Genomic DNA, 17,100 nt, shown 5'->3' on the forward strand with positions numbered 1-17,100 from the left:
CTCTCCAGGTACCACCTTTGTGGGGGTGACGTAGGGCGATTCTGCAGCTTCACGGATCCCAGGTCACGGAGACGCGGATGCAATCGCCAGGTTCGTGAACAAGACGAGTCTCCAACCCGGTCCTCAGCCCCAACGAAGTCCTGCACTTCGTAAAAAAGAAAGAAAAAAAAAAAGACTGCGGAGAGAGGACAAAGGCGAGGAGGGCAGGTGAGGCGATGAGGTGGTGCGCTGGACGAACTGGATGTGGAGGTGGGATCCGAGCAGAGTGGAGAGCTTTAGTTAGTTCGAGGTAGCTCCCAGTGCTTGGCTACTTATGGTAAGAGCGAAACTCGCAGCTAACTAACCCTGGCCAAGTTGGTCATACCTAGAAGCGTGTTATTATTCTCACCTACTCTAGTTTACTGGGTTTGCTAACAACTGTTGCAGAAGCCCGTTTCGGTGGCTGCATGGCGGCGCTGTCGAACCATGGCTCGTATGTTGTAGTGCATCTTGTCGCCACAATGCCTGTACGAGGTAATTCCAGGCTGCAGTGAGTGAATGAGATGATTTAGGGATCGCTTGGAATTGGTTGAGGCCCGCTACTGAAACAAGCCTCGTTGTTGTCGCTTGGCCGTTGCAATAATAATGAATAATGTCCACCTATGTACATACCGAGCGTTGTCAGTGCACTCCCTCAACAGACAGGCTAACTGCGTCTTTCAAGTTACCGGACGCAAGAAATAACTATTCACTTATGAAATTTCAGCATCGAAATACTCTCCTGTTATACTATAGCGCCCGAGTCTTATTATGCTGTGCTGCAGCCTCGGCAGCGCCACGCATTTCACGCCAGCAGATAGATAATGCAGGCAGCAGCAGCATGCTGCGTTGGCATGCAATCCTAGTGTATAATTCATATCGCTTATTAAATCACATATCAAAAATTGGCTATCATTTGCGCATTACGCAGAGCATTCTATCTTTATTAGACTTTCCCTCCCTCGCCCAACAAAACACGTGGCGCTCGACCTTGGCTTTGCCCGAGACAATGACCTAGAGCTGGTCCAACTCAGGTGACGGCAACCTCTCCTGACAGAATCACCCTTTCTTTCACAAGTCCGACAATGCCATCACCACTCACCTTTCCTCGACTCCAAACTAAAAGACTGGTGTCAGCGTCTCGAAGCTCGACAGCTATGCACAGGAATCAACTCACTAGTCGAGGAACAGCTTCCACAAGATGGAGAACAAAAGTCCTTGCAGGCCGTTGCATAGGATGCGCGTCGGCAGTCCGCGGCCCAAAAGACCCGACACGCCATCGCCCTGGATCACCAGCTGCGCTGCTTTGGCTACGTTTGGCGCGTTAGAAGAAAAGTGCCTTGCCGACGAAAGCGCTTCAGGGCCGGTCGTTGCTTACTGTAGGATACCTGCGTCTCGTTGACTTGGCGGTACGTCTTGACTACCCGGAGCGAGTTGGACACGCAGTCAGACACCAGCGAGGCGGCGAAGCCGATGAACGCGAGGCGGAGAAGCCAGAGGATAATCTGCTCCTTGGGCGGCTCCCTGATGGCCTCGCTCAATATGTTGTACTGCCCAAAGACAACAACCATCTCGTCAGCCACCTGGGGATTCTTCCTTCCGAAGAGAGCAACAACGTACCGTCGCGAACCACGGGTAATGTCCCACGAACGTGGCGCCCGCCGTGGCAAAGGCTCCCCACCAGAGTGTTCCGAGGCCGTGCTTGCTAATACGCGTGCGGAGGAGCGCGGTGCCGCCGGCTCCTTGGACTTGGAGGGTCGTCTTCAAGGTGTCGACCGGGGTGAGGATCATTCGAAAGGCGGCCGCGCTAATATCCCCGTCAGCTTGTCATGAAGGCGCCGAAGAGATGAAAAAGGTTTACCAAAGAGAGGCGAATACCGTCTTGACGAGTACGGGCAGGTCTTTAAGGTACGAGTTGGACTGGAGAAGCGCGAGGATGCCGGCGTTGGCAGCAGTGTCGCCAAATCTCGAAACGGGGCCTGTTCATTTATGTGATAAGTACGTTATCTTCCTGTCTTCCCTTTCGTCTCTCCTTCATTTTTTTTTACTGCTACATCTCATTCGATGGTTTATCTCGTACCTTGGATCAAGGCTGCTCCGATGCCGTCGTAGTACCGCCCCAGGCCACCGCTGGTATACAAGGTCGCGGTGGCCGTCGAGAATGAAGTCCCATAACGGTACTGGTAGTTCATAATGGTTCGCAGTGGCTGAAAGACATTTGTTTTAATACTTTTTCCGACCTAGCGAGTACCGGGGCAAGACGACGTACCATGAGGAGGAGAACCTGGAGCACCATGGCTGCAGCACCACTTAGACCGCCGCCCAGCGCCTTCTTGAGCGCCTTCTTGAAGTCAAACTGTGAGAAAAAGATGGAATGTTATTTTCTCTTCGTCCCGACTTAATACAGGGAAAATCCGACATCATGACTTACGTCGACGTCGCTGCCGGCATCGATCCAGCCTTTGACGAAGAGCACGGCGATGCCTACTCCGATAAGACCGAGGGCCGCTTTCAAGGCATACAACAGGTATCGCCGGGGTTGCGCAGGCACATTTCCCACCTGCTTTTGCACTCTGTCATGGTGTTCCTGTTCCTGGTTTATCAGTAGCGGCGTCTCTTCCGTGTGCGCCTGTCGCTGGTTCTCGATATCACCGTCAGCAGCCATTTCTCTCTCGTCGTTTCACGCGGCGGGCAAATCCACAACTATCGCGTATGTATGTATGTAAATGTCCAACAAAGAATGACATGGGCAGCAGTAGCTGTCAGCTCCAAAGGTTTTGGACTTGGCTTCCGATGCCGAACCCACAGAGGCGAGCTGACAAATGTTAGACCCCCATCGATGAGATGGTGCAATTGATGCTGCACGGGCAATCCCCAATGCCCCTCTATCGGCAAGGGAAGGGAACCTGCTGGAGGGGGGGTGATGCAATGCGGGTGCAGATGACGAGCCTGTCACGGCTGAGCTAAAACTGGCCCGGGGTCCCCACTGCCGATGCGTCGTCCACCCGGAGCTCGGGAAGATAACAGCCAATTGTCGAGTAAGCATTCATTCAGCTGGTTAACGGATATGGTTCATTGTTGCGTCGAAATGCGGCAGGCTTATCTAAACGGCTGGGGGCTCGCGCGGGTGGCAGTCCATCCCGTCATGGCGGGACATTGTCTCTTACACACATCACCAACTTTCTAGCGGCCTTATTATACGGGATGACCTCGTCTCAGGGTAGAATAAAATCGGTCGCCATTATTGGCGCTGGCCCGTCTGGTATGGCCATAGACTCGAGCCAGACTGTCTAAGCAACCTGGCTAATCGTCCACTTACAGGCGCGATAGCGGCGGCCGCTCTCAAAGCAGAAAACTACTTTGAGCGCATCCGGGTATTCGAACGTCGTGAAACTGCCGGCGGTACATGGTATGTGACGACAAGCTTGATCCTGTGCTCTAACGGCCGACTCTAATCATAAAATAGGATTCACGATCCGGACCCCGGGCCTGTCACCCCCATCGAGCCGGGGAAGCTACCCTCCGAGATCGACCCCCAACTAGCCATACCGCCCAACCTGCCAGCGACAACTTTGCCGGACAGAACGAACCGATGGGCAACCACGCCTGTTTACGACTCCCTCAGGTGAGACAACTCCGATTGAAAACGAAAAGAGAGGTTCCAGGAATCACAACTGACATCATGTCTTGTCGGGTGCGCGCGCAGTACAAATGTTCCTAACATCATCATGACCTTTTCGGATGCCCTCCTTCCGTACGGCCCCTTTGCACCGCACTACATCGCCCGGCAGTACGTCGAAAACTACTTTGCCCTACACCAGACGGACACGCTGCTCCGGACGGGCACGGCCGTCGAGGACCTCACGAGGTCACCCGACTCCAAGCACAACGGACAGGGCGAGTGGAAGCTGACGCTAAAGAAGTACGACCCCATCCGCCAGGTCGACGAGTGGTGGGAGGAGTTTTTTGACGCCGTGGTGCTGGCCAATGGCCATTATGCCGTTCCATATGTACGTCCCCCAATGAACGCGAACCATGCGTCTTTTTGCAGAGCAGAGCCATCCGTGTTGACCGAAAGCGCAGGTTCCCAAGGTGAATGGCCTTGAGGAGTACATGGAGAGGTTTCCGGGCCGGGTGTCCCACTCGAAGCGGTATCGCAACCCAAAGCTCTACACCGGCCGGCGCGTCGTCATCGTCGGCAACTCCGTTTCCGGCCGGGAGCTCAGTGAGGAGCTCGTTGGCGTCGCCCGGGGCCCCGTCTACCTGTCCCGCCGGTCCCCCGCCATGTGGGAGGGCGACGAGCCGCCGCCCGGCCTCGCGTGGAAGCCCGTCATCTCCGAGTACCGGGCGGCCGACGGCGCCATTCTCTTCGCCGACGGCACGAGCCTTACGGGCGTCGACGCCGTCATCTACTGCACCGGCTACAAGCCGTCCTTTCCCTTCTGGAACGAGGCGGCCGGCGGCAACGGCGGCCCGCTGTTCGAATACCGCGCCAACCGCCTCGTCGGCTGCTACCAGCACGTCTTCTTCCCAGACCGGCCGACGCTCGGCGTCGTCGGGTTTCCCAGGACCATCACGTTCCGCAGCTTCGAGTACCAGGCGATCGCGCTCGCGCGCCTGTGGTCCGGCCGCAACGCCCGGCCGCTGCCGTCCGTGGAGGAGCAGCGCGCGTGGGAGGTTGAGCGCGCGGAGCGCACGCGCGCAGAGGGGAAGCAGTTCCACGATGTGCCCTGGGGCGCCGAGACCAACGAGTACCTGCGCGAGCTGTTCAACTTTGCGGGGCTGTCCACGCTGGCGGGTGACGGCTTGCTGCCGCCGCCGCTCACGAAGGAGATGGTGTGGGCGTACGAGAACGTGCTCAAGTGGAAGATACCAAAGGGGAAAGGGCCGCGGGGCGGCGACGATAGCCTCCACGAAGACACTGTGATGCAGCAGTTAGGTGCTGCCTGGCCGGAGCAAACGCCCAGGCTGCAAGAAACTCGCATTGGGGCGAGCAAAGACTGGGTCGTCGTCGATAAAGCTGAGGCCAAGTTGGGAGTTGACTAAACCGCTATTTTTTCATTTTCACAGATGTCATTATTAAGAGCCGAACCAACTTTGAAGTATTAGGTGTTGGCTAACTGGATACGAATTGCGTATCAAACTCCATAAAAGAACTAACCGGAGGCTTCTGTCTTAGAGATCCTTTTTGTAGAAATGTTCAGGCTTGTGCGTGGTCTCGTAGTCAATGTGAACATATGACCGCTCAATATCGGGCAGGCTCTCTAGTTTGATCTGAAGCTCTTCTGCGATGTCGTGCGACTCTCTCAGCGAGCAATCGGGGTCCATGACAATGTCAACCTCAGCGATCAGGCGCGGCCCCGAGTGGTACACGCGCACAGTATCGATCCCTTGGACGGCGTCCGAGTGCGTCAGGCAGACATAGGTGATGAGCTGCTGAATCTCTACAGAAGCTGAGACGCCAACCAAGAGCAAGAATTCGGCAAAGGCAGTGCGCATCCACACGCTGGAGATGAGTAGGGAGAGCAGGATAGCACCGGCGGGATCCAACCACCAGACAATCTTCGAACCACCAACACTAGTTAGAATGGCGACGGCATTGACAGCCAAGTCGTTGCGATGATCTTGCCAGAGAATATTGACTTGGCTGTACTTGTCCTTGAGACCCCAGCAGTAGAGAAAGAGTAAGAACTTTGTCGCAAAAGCAACGCAGACAGAGATGACGGAAGGAATGTGAAACTTCTTGTCCTCATCCTTGGAAATCAGCTGTTGGACGGCGAACGCAATGATTATGAACGAAACAGATGTCATGAGCATGCAGAATAGGATGTTTCCAACGGTTTCGAGGCGAGCTTTGCCCGCGGGGAACCGCCTCGGGTCGACTCTCTTGATGGCGCGGTTGGACAGAATGAGAGTCAATGTGCTCAATGGGTCAAAAACGGCATCAGCCATACTGGTAATCAGGGACAGCGAGCCGGAGGAAATAGCAGCATACAGTTGCAGAATCGCCAGTACAACATTAGCGGCAAGTGAGCCCCAGATGGCAATTGTGAACTTGAGCTGGTCATCGCCCTGCTCCTGGCGGGCTTCGGCGCGATGCTCCTCGACAGACTTGAGCATGCGCTCAATGGCAGCATTCTGATTCTGGTAGAATCCGCGGACTTTGCGGGCATCCAGCTTGGAAGTTGGGTTGAGCTTGCCAACGCCCCTCTTGCGCGACGAGTTGGCCTTGATCTGCTCAAGGTCTGAGTCGGTCTTGTATGACGAGGAGAGATCGAAAGGGTCACTCTCGGCGGCAACACGAGGAAGTCGTGAGGTTCTGCCAACGGTGACTTGACTCTCAACATCGGTAGCATGAGGATGGCGCTCAACGGCGTCATCGCCACCAGTTGGCGGCGCAGTGTCGATTGCGGTACTAGACGCATGGCGGACAGCAGGGGACCTAGAGTTGCTGCGGCTAGAAGGCAGGTGCTGCAGGTGGTAGACCGAAGGGTGGTGGGTTATGGTGTTGCTCCCGTTGGGAATCATTTCGTCTATGGCGATGGCGGCAAAGCTGTGCTGAACAGCGATTGTAGGACGATCCAACTTGGTGTACTGTGCTTCTGCGCAAGGATATTCTGCAAAGGCAAACCAGCAGGCGCAGACAGCGGGCAAAAAGGGGGAAGACAAACTTAAATCTACCTAATGACAAAGAGTCGACTGGAACGCACCACACACCATGGAAGGGAAGGTGATCTGCGGCGACTGTAGAAATGTTTATTAGTGTCAGCTTGCTTGCCAGACCGTCTGAAGTTGGTGGCAAGCAAGTAGTTAAGGACCAGAAGCTCCAGCCGACACGACATTAGCTTGCTCTAGCGTCGAAACACGGCCAGCAGTTGGGACCGACCGAGTGCGCTGGATCAAGTGGCTTGTCAGGAAGCTGGCTTGGACCTTGTAATCCCATCTCGCTTGTGCTGGTTGGTCTCTTTCTTGTCTGCCAGCTTGCTAGACCACACCTGTCAATGGTGCAATTGCGGGTACTGACCGCCAGGCCAGGGCCGGGGACTGTGAGCTGGTGCACAGTCTCGGTAGAGCTCCCGTCGAAGCTGGAGACGAACAGCGCGTCAAACAGTATCATCGTCGCTTGTTCTGACAAGCTGGCCGCTCATATTTGTGCGGCCTTTGACCGAGCGCCCCAAAGCCTGCCAAGACAGGGCCATCCAGATTGCCGGCAGAGGTGTCGCATAGGACAATAAAGCTGTACTCGCTGCAGCCATGGCAGCGCCAGTCAATGCTCGATACTCGACGCCATCCAAGCAAGCCAGGTTCCTGTCAAACCGGGTATGAACTACCGGGCGGCCTCCAAGTGCGGGGATCCATGCTGTTGTTGAGCGGGAAGATGGAAGGTAAAAAGGGCTGGCAAAAAATTGTCGAGCAATCAAAGGTACGGCAGGCTAGTAGTGTCTGTCTTAGCTAGCGGTGGATGTTGTTGTGCGGTCTGGCAGTTGGCGGGCTTCTGATTTGCGGAGATGATGGGTGGCTAAATGAAACTGTATTTGAGTGCCGTTATGCTGTTGATGGTGTTGATACACATCTTGCAGGTTGCAACGTACAAAGTCAACAGCGACAAGATATGCTTGGGGTGGTCTGTTCGTTTTCTATTTCTAGCAGCGCCAGGAGAGACGCACGCACAGCCCCTCAGACCCATGCGGATGCGAGCTTGTTCGGGAGCTCCCGGAAACTTGCGACGATGCAACTCACATCTAACAAGCATCAGCTTGGCACTGCATGCACACCCGTACAGAATTGTAACACCTTGATGGCCATCAGCTGGTTCGTCGCATGAAACCATGTGGTAGGCAGCTTCCGAGACCTCTGCAGTAAAGCATCTGCACCACGTTGCCAAGACTGCAACCCACCCAACACTCGTACGACTACAACACAGTCACCTAGGTGTGTGTTGTAGACATGCATCAAGAACAGCATGCCAACTTATAACATGATGCTAACGACCATCCTTTCAATCGTAATCTCTAGTTGGACATGCTCAGTTATAGTATCATAGTATCATACAATACGGGAAAGATTAGCATATCCAAAGTCAGATATCCAAATTGGAGGTCAAATATCCAAAGTCAGAAAGCTACACAGGCATCAACGCGAGACAGACTGCCAACGCCAAATCCGCCGACCGATCACAGCTTCGACTCTGCCGGCACACTCTCCCTATTGTCGCAGCGCGCAGCGATCCAGGCGATAATATCCCTGGCAAAGTCGTCCTTGCAGAGATCCGCGTGGATCTGGTGGTATGCGCCCTCGTACGGCTTGTGCGTCTTGTCGGGCGTCGGCTGCGCCTCAAAGAAGCGGCTCGACGCGTCGTAGCTGCACGTCTTGTCAGCCGTGCCGTGCGCCAGGAAGAGGCTCTTGACGTCGGCGCCGAGCGCGACCGCGCCCGACGACAGCGCGCCCGTGCGGTCCAGCAGCGACGCCATGCCCTCGAGCGTGCCCGTGTTGTGGCACAGCGGGTCGTCGCGCACCGCGGCCACCACCGCCGGGTCCCGGCTCAGGTGCTCCGCGGGGATCTCGTGCTTGAGCTGCTGCCGCGGGAGCAGGCGGCCGACGAGCCGCCCGACGAAGACCTTGGCGCTGCTGGGCGCGTCCTCGGGCGCGAAGCCGATGAAGGGCGCGTCGAGCAGCCACCCGCGCACCTGCCGCACCAGCGAGCCGTAAGCGGGGTCCGCGGCCAGCGTGAGCACCTCACCGCCGCCCATCGAGTGGCCCATGACGAAGACGGGCACTGCGGACGGCAGCTTGTCCTCTATGAAGGCCGCGACGTCGGCGATGACGACCGAGGTCGGCCCGGTGAGCCCGCGCTCCGCCTTCTTGGTGGTCGACCGCCCCCAGCCGCGCTGGTCGAAGCCGAACACCTGGATGCCCGCCTCGCTCAGCTTCGGGAAGAAGTCATTGTAGCGGTTGATGTGCTCGCTGAACCCGTGCACGAAGATGAGCTTCGCGGTGACGGGGCCGGCCGGCTGTTGAGGCGCAGTTAGCAGCAAGCTCAGCCAGCAAGTCCCTGTGAAAAGGCCCGCGTCCAGGTTGCGATGTCAGAGGCGAGCACGTACGTACAGTCCACGCCTTGGTATAGAGGTTGACGTCGCCCCTTTTGAATACTCCTTCTTCGGTAGCCATTTTGCTTGTGAATCGAGTTGTCAAATGATGCACGAAGGAAGTAGCGCCCGTGCTGCGACAGGGAGCGGCGTTTATAAGTGTCTTTTCGGCGTGCGCTAGAATCAATGTCGGAGTTTATCCAAGCACCAATAAGAACTCAAATGGCTGAGGCCAGATCTGACTACTCCTCTCTCAGAATATATGAATACTTGCAGATGTCTCTTTCATTATTCGACGGACGGGGCCAACTTCCCATCTCCAGGGGGCATACAGCCCAGCATGTGACAGTGCCTCAATGGCGTCCCCGCGCCGTAGATCGGAGTCAGAAGGACGGATGGAGCTACAGCGGCTGGCAACATTTGCAAAATTGTAAAGTATGTATGCATTGATTGTATCCACCCTGAATTGTAGAGCTTCCCGTTACACCAAAAAAAAGCATGCCTCGACCTTCTCCTCTATGTCCCTCTAAGCTGTGATTTGCTCAAGCGAAGTCATCTAGCCACGGCTAGATAGTCGCCCAGATCCGCGCAAAGCTGGCATTTATCCCAATCTCGTCAAAACAAGTAAAGAAAAAATTAGCCGGAAGAATAATTTACAAAACATTGAGAAGGGAGGTTGATGCGCATTACGCACCAGCACCAACGCTGCGCCAATTCCAACCTGGCCTTGAATCATCGTTGTTTCTGTTCCGTAGTTTCGCTCTTTGCCTCGTCCTCTTTCTGCTCCTCCTCTTCAATGAGCTCCTCCTCGTCCGTTTGTCTCTCTTGCTCCATGTATTCTGCCTCAGTGATGTGTGCCGCAGCGGAAGACGCGCGCTTCTCTGGAATCTCACCGCCACTCATTTGCCACTCCATTAGCTTGCTGAAGGCACTGTCCTTGTTAGCAGCGAGCTGTGTGTAGCTGCCAATTTCTGCGACCTTGCCCTCGTTGTTGAGCACGATGATTTGATCGGAGCGCTTGATGGTCGAAAGGCGATGAGCAATCGAGATGGTAGTGTTGTGTCCGCGAAGCAGGCCAGCAAGAGCTTCGTTGACCAGTGTTTCGGATTCAGCATCCAAGGCCGAGGTGGCTTCGTCGAGGATCAAAATATCAGGGTCCTTGAGAAGAGCTCTGGCGATAGCAATACGCTGCTTTTGCCCTCCAGAGAGTTGCGATCCTCTCGCGCCAACTTGGGTCTCCAGTCCGTCTGGGAGATCGCTGATGAAGTTGCAGTTGGCGCGCCTGGCTGCTGCAATAATTTCCGTTCGCGATGCATGCGGTTTTCCGTATGCGATATTCTCGGCGATTGTTCCAGAAAATAGAACTGGCTCTTGAGACACCATGCCGATGCGACGTCTCAAAGACTTGACATTCATTCCGGAAATGTCAACCCCATTGATAGAGATGCTCCCCTCTGTCGGGTTATAGAACCGCAATAGAAGCGAGGCAACCGTGGACTTGCCGCCTCCAGAAGGACCAACGACACATACATTACTTCCGGAAGGAATCTCAAAGTCGAGACCATTGAAGATCTTGACAGCAGGGCGCGTTGGGTATGCAAAAGAAACATTGCTGAATCTGATGGGACCTTGGGCAGATTTCACAGGCTTTCCTACAGTTTGGTGAATGCCAGGGCGGCGGTCTTGGAGTTCGAATAGACGACTCGCGGCACCGACACCTTTCATCAACTCAGAGTAAAAGCCAGACAATCCGAATAAGCTTGATCCTGCAAACGCGGTGTACATCATGAAAGATGTGAGGTCTCCGAGTGACATGGTGCCGCCGCGAACAAAGCTTCCACCAACAACAAGCATCGCTAGGATGGTCATGTTGCCAGCCCAGCCCGTAGAAGCGAAAAAGGTGGCCGCGACAAGTGACTCTTTCTTGCCCAGGGCGAAAATACGTCGAATTTGTCTGTTGTAGCGCCCAACTTCCTGAACTTCTCCGACAAAAGCTTGGCTGGTCTTGATGTTGCCGAGTCGCTCCTCAGCAATCTTGGTGAGTGTGCCGAGATTCTTTTGGATAGATCGGCTGATGTTTCGGATTGCTCGGCCGTAAAAGAATGCACCAATCGCAATTGGGGGAAACATCAAGAGCAAAAGACCTGTGAGCTTGGGACTCGTCCAGACCATGATGGCAAATCCGGCACCGCCGCTGAATAGAGCCCTTAAACCGTCACTGAGATTTTGTGTGACTGACTTGCCAACAATGACGGTGTCGGAGCTGAGTCTTGATATCAGGTCACCAACTCGGTTTGCGTCGAAAAACTCAGCATCTTGCACATAAGTGCGGCGGTAAAGCTGCGATCGAAGTCTCGCAACTACTCTCTCGCCAACAATGCGCAGTAGAATGACTCGCCCAAAGTTAGCCATGGCGCCCAGAGTGAGAATGCCCGCGAGGCCAATGAAGAATTGGTTCAAGGTAAGTCCAAAAAGGCGTATGTCCTCGACTTCGCCCTTTGTTGCGAGATCCAGTATTCTGCCGACTGAGAACGGGATAGACATGGTAACACTCGACGAAATCACCAGGAAGATGAACGCAATGCCGAGCCAGCGAAGCTCAGGGCGAGCTACCTTGATTAGTCGCCATATTTCCTTCAGCCCTGCCTTTGCTGGTTGCTTGCTGTCTTTAGAAAGCTTCGCAGCGAGGTTCACTTGCGCGGCTTGGGTGGCGCGGTCGCTCTTTTTAAATTCGAAGTCGGCTTCGTCGTCATTAGGGTCTTTCTTCGAGGAAGACTGTGGTTTCTGTTCTGTGTTCGTTTGTTGTTTTTGCTGCTGTTCCTGTAGGCTCGTTCTTGTCGAAAACTGTCGCATCAATCCAATTGCAGTCCCCTTGTGTGCAGAAGCAGCCCGGCGCTCCGCGACGCATCGCAAAAGCGAAGGTTGCGCGGCGAGCGTGGTGTCGCGCAGGGCTTGCCTCACAACGCCAAGGCGGTACCCTGACGCAGTATGAAGAAGGCTTGCAGGGTTGCCAAAACCGATAAGCTTCGCAGATGAGTTTAATAGTACATTGTGCGCTGTGAGGGCAGCTCCGTGTGAATGCGCCTCTGAGAGGGTACTCAGTCGAGGGGCAATAGCCCGGCGCAGAACTCCAGAAACCATCCTGACCAAGTTCGGCTATTCCGGTCCACGGAGTCCCATTGTCAGACTGCGCAAACAGCACTGGTGTATTTCGAGGTCGAGATATGATGCGGCAGAGCTAGTTCGGTCTTTCGAGATTTTTTTTCCGGTTGTCGAAAGTGTTGCTTTCTCGAAACGTTGGAGCGGCATTTCCAGCTGACGAAATCAAGGTCGACTGAAAATTGGGGTGGAGCTACCTTAGCTTCTGATGTACCAAAAGTCGGCCTCGGTCGGAGCAAGTTTGTCATTCCGACCTGCCTAACCAACTTCAACACTTGACCATGGCAGTGGCCCGCATACGGCTAACCGGCCGAATGGCGCTGCAGTCGTAGTCACACCAACATCCTCCTTCGACTGTACCAACGCATATAAATCGATACTATTGGGAGCTGCTCCTGGCACTAATAAGCGCGTTGTGGTATGAAAGATATTGGGCAGCGCGGTGTGCCTTTTGATCTGGCAATATAGAAACTTAGAGCTGACAAATGAAAAGAATAGTTCTGTACAAGTCTTTAAATTCATACATAGATAATACACTCCATCCGAGGTAGCGATGCCACTATGACGCTTCGCCTTTGAGCATCTCAGCAACGTCCGGGTCAATACCATCATCTGCTCCCATATCTGGAAATTCGCCATCGTCATCAACCCTCCGTCTCTTATTTGAGCCATTGGATGATATAGGAATTGAGTGACAGGGAGTGGCACTTGGGGGTTCCTCCATTTCAGTGTTGACTTCGGTCTCGTCGATCGGGCTCAGAGGCTCCGTGTCCGGCGGCGGCGGTGTGAACTCTTCCATTGCCGGTGGCGTGAGAGCCTCCATTTCCGGCCGACCTGGCTCCTGCACAGAGACGCCTTCCTCTCCATTAGGATGTGACTCATTTCCATCAGCCGGTCCAAGTGCTCGCATGATAGCTAGTTCTACTTGTTGTTTCTTTTCTTCGATTTCTACCTTCCTGGCTGATAGCTGCGATAGCGCCTCATGAGCTATCTCAAGCTCGGACCGGTGTTCCTGGAGCATCTTCTCTAGATCAGCAATCAAGCTCTCGCGAGCTGCTACGCTTTCGCGAGTAGTAGTCTCCGCGTTCGACAAGGTTTTCAGGAGGCCATTCAGGCGTGCGGCAAAAACTGGTGCTGAGGGCACGGCAACACTTGGACCAGTCTGTTTTTCGTATTCTTGGTTCGCGGACTCAAGCGTAGACTTGAGCGGTGCGCTCAGTTTTTGGACTTTTTGTAGTCCCGAAATGAGCGGCGCGAATTCGGGCGGCGGTGCGGCTGCAGTGTTGGAGGTGAATGGTGAGCTCCCAAATCCCGGTCGAGATGTTCCTTTGGCCTTATCCAGCTCTAGTTGGTATTAGAATCTGTTTTTTTCGATTGATTCATATATGTGGTAAGTTACCGTCTAGCCGTGCCTCGATGGCATTTTGTATGGGGGCTTCAAATATGTTTCGGTCTTTCCACACGTCTATCACGCGTCGCAGCTTTCCGTGTATCTCGGCCGGGGCTCCTTTGTACGCAAGTGCTGTAGCTTCGGCAATTATAGGCGAAAAGGCAATTATAAAATCTTCTTTCCGTCGAATTCGTGATTGCTGTGCGACTTCTGTATGTTGCGACGCTTCGTTAGTTCCAGAAGTTGCTTTCCGCTTCGACGGGCACTGTACCATTTGCAAGGTAGATGAGACTAAGTCTTCTTGTTGCGGATGAGTCCTTCAGGCGCTGCATCCAGAGCGCGACCGTGCGATCAGCATGCCGCCTATAACCGAATAATTTAGTACCGCGTTGCCAGGTAGCCTGCCGTGTATTGCATACTTGTGAAACATTATCCATTGCGCAGCTGTCGCAATACTATCGTGGCTTTCATTGAGGGCAGACAACCGCGCAAGCACGGCGTCATCGTTGTATGCCATCGCGTCGAGCTCTTGCGTCTGGTCTTGCCGTGGAATGCTCGCTGGAGCCTGTCGCGCGAGCAGAGGCTTCACTTTGAGCTGGCGACTGATCTCTTTGAACTTCGCTGTTTTGCTTGGTATTGATGCCGAACGTATTTACACAGATGTAGAAAGCGCCAAATCCATCAGACTCGAGTGAATTGGCGTGGTTATATTTGGTCTCGCGTAGGTCTTGTGAGCACGACTTCACTTGTTAATGCGTTGCGAAGGTGGACATAAACAGAGCTCTCCCCAGGTGTAGGTGTGCCTATGCAATTAGGCGAGTTGGTATGACCACCCGCGCTCCACACACGCTAGCCGCGAATTCCGTCAACTAAACCTTCAAAAGTTGCCAGCCGCCACATGCAACGATCCTAAGTTATGGCCTTTCAGCTTACAGCTTCTGTCCCTTACGATGCTCTGGGTCTCGGTGAGACCAGTGCTTTGAAAAATACAGGTGAGATAGCTGTCCGCTTCAAACTCGCGGTCAGCCAATGCTACTTCATAAATAATACAACGGAGACATTCACCTTAGATTCAACACACTTCTCACCATTGACATAGAATTAGTGGCATCGTTTGCAGTCGATGCCGGGAAACACCACATATACAAGTAGCAGGATACGGAGATAAGAAGAAAGACGCTGGCTACAGTGAACTATGGTCTTCATTTTCACCCTTTGAACGCAGTATTTACCTACCTACGAACGTACCTACCCTGGATATAGCACTTAGCAAAGCTCCACACTGTGGGCACGTGACGTATGCAGTTGGCAAGTGCACCTCGCGCCAGTTCAAGTTGTTAGGTGTCGCAACAGTGTGGCGTTTATGGATACTTGCTCGCCGTGACTGCATCCCACCTCCTATTTACCCCAACTCAATCTCAATTTCAACAACCACATCATCCAAAATGGCGGACCGATTCCCATCGCTGGATGATTTCGACTCCGGAGGTAAACACAGTGAACTGGACAACATGGCTAGAGGTCACTAACGACTTGAATAGCGCAGACGGAGGTAAAGGACGCCACGGGCTCCGGCGAACAGGACTTTCTCGCGCGCGAGAAAGCGCTTCTGGGCGATGATGCCGAGCAATTTGCTTCAAGTGGAGATGCTACAACACTGGCAGAAACCAGTGGAGATCTTCTCGGCGGAGGAAATGCGCCCTCTACATTCGAATCGCAGTTCCCAGACCTCGCTGACCCCTCATCTGTACGCGGGCATCCAATAGACAGCAGAATGACGAACAAAGCTAACTCGAGGGGCAACAGGGAATTGCAGGCGCGCCTGGATCTTCGACGATCACAGGCCCCTCTGTCAGTTACAACTCGGGATACCAAGCGACTGCGACCGACGAGGAAGAACCCGAGGTGATCAAGCAGTGGAGAGAGAAGCGCGATGTGCAGATCGCAAAGAGAGCAGAGCAACTGGCAGCACAAAAAGAAGAGACGATAAAAGAGGCACAGCAGAACATCGACGACTTTTACGAGAACTACAACACGAAGAAGGAGAAGGGTATTTCCCAGACTCGCAAGGATGCTGAGCAGTTCCTTGCAAACCGAGATGATACTGTGTCAGGCGGTACTAGCTGGGATAGAATTGCTAAACTGGTTGATGTAAGTGGCAAGGGAAGCAAAGGTGGTGCCTCTGGTAGTGGCAAGGAACGGTTTCGCGAGATGTTGGTGAACCTTCGTAAGGATGAGAAGGCACCCGGGGCTACTGGATATTGAGAAAGCCAGGACATCGTAAGCGAAGAATGTGGCAGTGAATTTACGGACCTCATTCTATTACCGCCCAAAGACGGAGGCGCCTTAATGTAATATAGACAACGGCAGTTTGTTGCAGGTGAAATGAAGTCACGGATTTTTGTAAAACGTTCATGTGGGCGACATGGGATTTTGTAGATGCTGAACACAACGATTCTATTGAATCTAAAGACGCCGGGATTCTAATCATACACGGCAATTGGTTATGAAGCAATCCCCCCTCCGCGTTATGCCATCGAAATCGAAATTAATCCTTGCCGAACCAAGTGTTGTGACCGGTGACCTTGCGACCGGCTGCGTACAGGGTCGCTGACCGAGTGTTAGCAACGTCAATGGATCTCAGATACGTCGTAAATTGACAAACCTCCAAAGGTGCCCCAGAGAACAATGAGGTAAGGAGTCATGTACCAGCGGCTTCGGCTGTTCTGCTGGCTGTTAGTACCATTGTGTAGCGCTCGTAGTATAGGCGCCTCTTACAATCATCCAAAGACGAGTATGAGCCTTGTAAGCTTGCTGGTAGAAGCGCTGGTGCTGAGGCACGTTGTTCTTAGCGTTGACCAAGCTGTCACCTCGTTAGCCTTGTCGTGATTGTACGGAATCGAAGGTTTAGCCGAGGTTGGCTTTTTGCCACTGGGGCACACCGGTAGCAATGGACGCCAATGTTTTCGCTCTCGGGTCATCCAAGGGTCACTTCTTACCCCATTTTGTAGATTGTTCGAATCGAGTTCGTGGCCGGGATATTCGGAGCTGTTGCGTTGAAAAGGCTGCGTCAGTAATCAGTCTATGTGAGGCCACTTGATGTGGAGCCCCAGGTGCAGAAATGAGGCCATAACGTGATTGGCCAATCAGCGTTGATGACTCAGCCTCTCTAAGGTACGGATTCTAACTTCTCAGTTGGTCGTTGAACCGCGGACAACGAAGACCCATTAAAAATGATAGCAGTGCCAAAATGCGACAACCTGAGGAGGCTGGTTTGAAGCTATCTCGTGTCTCGTTTGTCTTTTTTGAACGGCCTGCTTTGTTCTGCTAGATGCACTCATACCGTATGCGACTCGCATAAATGCATCGACCCCCGAGGGTATTGCGACAATGCACGTACAGCACTTCGCAGCGCCTGCGCTATACGGACCAACGAAACATCGACAT

At 53.7% G+C, this 17,100-nt stretch overlaps 7 protein-coding genes across 7 annotated transcripts; 2 read left to right on the plus strand and 5 right to left on the minus strand.

Moving 5' to 3' along the window:
• Positions 1 to 1,109: 1,109 nt before the first annotated feature.
• On the minus strand, positions 1,110 to 2,683 carry ISF_04023 (mitochondrial carrier protein; the record flags this gene model as incomplete). The annotated part of the gene is made up of 8 exons (XM_018847629.1): positions 1,110 to 1,137; positions 1,196 to 1,328; positions 1,397 to 1,568; positions 1,639 to 1,825; positions 1,880 to 1,997; positions 2,099 to 2,225; positions 2,288 to 2,374; positions 2,450 to 2,683. The coding sequence occupies 8 exons, from the start codon at positions 2,681 to 2,683 to the stop codon at positions 1,110 to 1,112; spliced, it is 1,086 nt and encodes a 361-aa protein (XP_018705209.1).
• Positions 2,684 to 3,222: 539 nt separating this feature from the next.
• ISF_04024 (Flavin monooxygenase-like protein) lies at positions 3,223 to 5,064 on the plus strand (the record flags this gene model as incomplete). The annotated part of the gene is made up of 5 exons (XM_018847630.1): positions 3,223 to 3,280; positions 3,340 to 3,427; positions 3,485 to 3,643; positions 3,725 to 4,028; positions 4,102 to 5,064. The coding sequence occupies 5 exons, from the start codon at positions 3,223 to 3,225 to the stop codon at positions 5,062 to 5,064; spliced, it is 1,572 nt and encodes a 523-aa protein (XP_018705210.1).
• A 129-nt stretch (positions 5,065 to 5,193) lies between these two features.
• Positions 5,194 to 6,546, minus strand: ISF_04025 (cation diffusion facilitator 1; the record flags this gene model as incomplete). The annotated part of the gene is made up of 1 exon (XM_018847631.1): positions 5,194 to 6,546. One exon carries the CDS (start codon positions 6,544 to 6,546, stop codon positions 5,194 to 5,196), a length of 1,353 nt encoding a protein of 450 aa, XP_018705211.1.
• Positions 6,547 to 8,192: 1,646 nt separating this feature from the next.
• Positions 8,193 to 9,186, minus strand: ISF_04026 (Alpha/beta hydrolase; the record flags this gene model as incomplete). The annotated part of the gene is made up of 2 exons (XM_018847632.1): positions 8,193 to 9,029; positions 9,124 to 9,186. 2 exons carry the CDS (start codon positions 9,184 to 9,186, stop codon positions 8,193 to 8,195), a joined length of 900 nt encoding a protein of 299 aa, XP_018705212.1.
• Positions 9,187 to 9,836: 650 nt separating this feature from the next.
• ISF_04027 (ATP-dependent permease MDL2) lies at positions 9,837 to 14,170 on the minus strand (the record flags this gene model as incomplete). The annotated part of the gene is made up of 5 exons (XM_018847633.1): positions 9,837 to 11,893; positions 12,972 to 13,607; positions 13,663 to 13,878; positions 13,925 to 14,016; positions 14,073 to 14,170. 5 exons carry the CDS (start codon positions 14,168 to 14,170, stop codon positions 9,837 to 9,839), a joined length of 3,099 nt encoding a protein of 1,032 aa, XP_018705213.1.
• A 928-nt stretch (positions 14,171 to 15,098) lies between these two features.
• ISF_04028 (clathrin light chain) lies at positions 15,099 to 15,918 on the plus strand (the record flags this gene model as incomplete). The annotated part of the gene is made up of 3 exons (XM_018847634.1): positions 15,099 to 15,141; positions 15,195 to 15,400; positions 15,460 to 15,918. 3 exons carry the CDS (start codon positions 15,099 to 15,101, stop codon positions 15,916 to 15,918), a joined length of 708 nt encoding a protein of 235 aa, XP_018705214.1.
• Positions 15,919 to 16,201: 283 nt separating this feature from the next.
• ISF_04029 (hypothetical protein) lies at positions 16,202 to 16,657 on the minus strand (the record flags this gene model as incomplete). Its single annotated transcript, XM_018847635.1, has 4 exons — positions 16,202 to 16,263; positions 16,319 to 16,379; positions 16,432 to 16,516; positions 16,653 to 16,657. 4 exons carry the CDS (start codon positions 16,655 to 16,657, stop codon positions 16,202 to 16,204), a joined length of 213 nt encoding a protein of 70 aa, XP_018705215.1.
• Between the last annotated feature and the right edge of the window lie 443 nt (positions 16,658 to 17,100).

The sequence above is a fragment of the Cordyceps fumosorosea genome, assembly GCF_001636725.1.
Source record: "Cordyceps fumosorosea ARSEF 2679 chromosome Unknown scaffold_8, whole genome shotgun sequence".
Lineage (NCBI taxonomy): Eukaryota > Fungi > Ascomycota > Sordariomycetes > Hypocreales > Cordycipitaceae > Cordyceps > Cordyceps fumosorosea.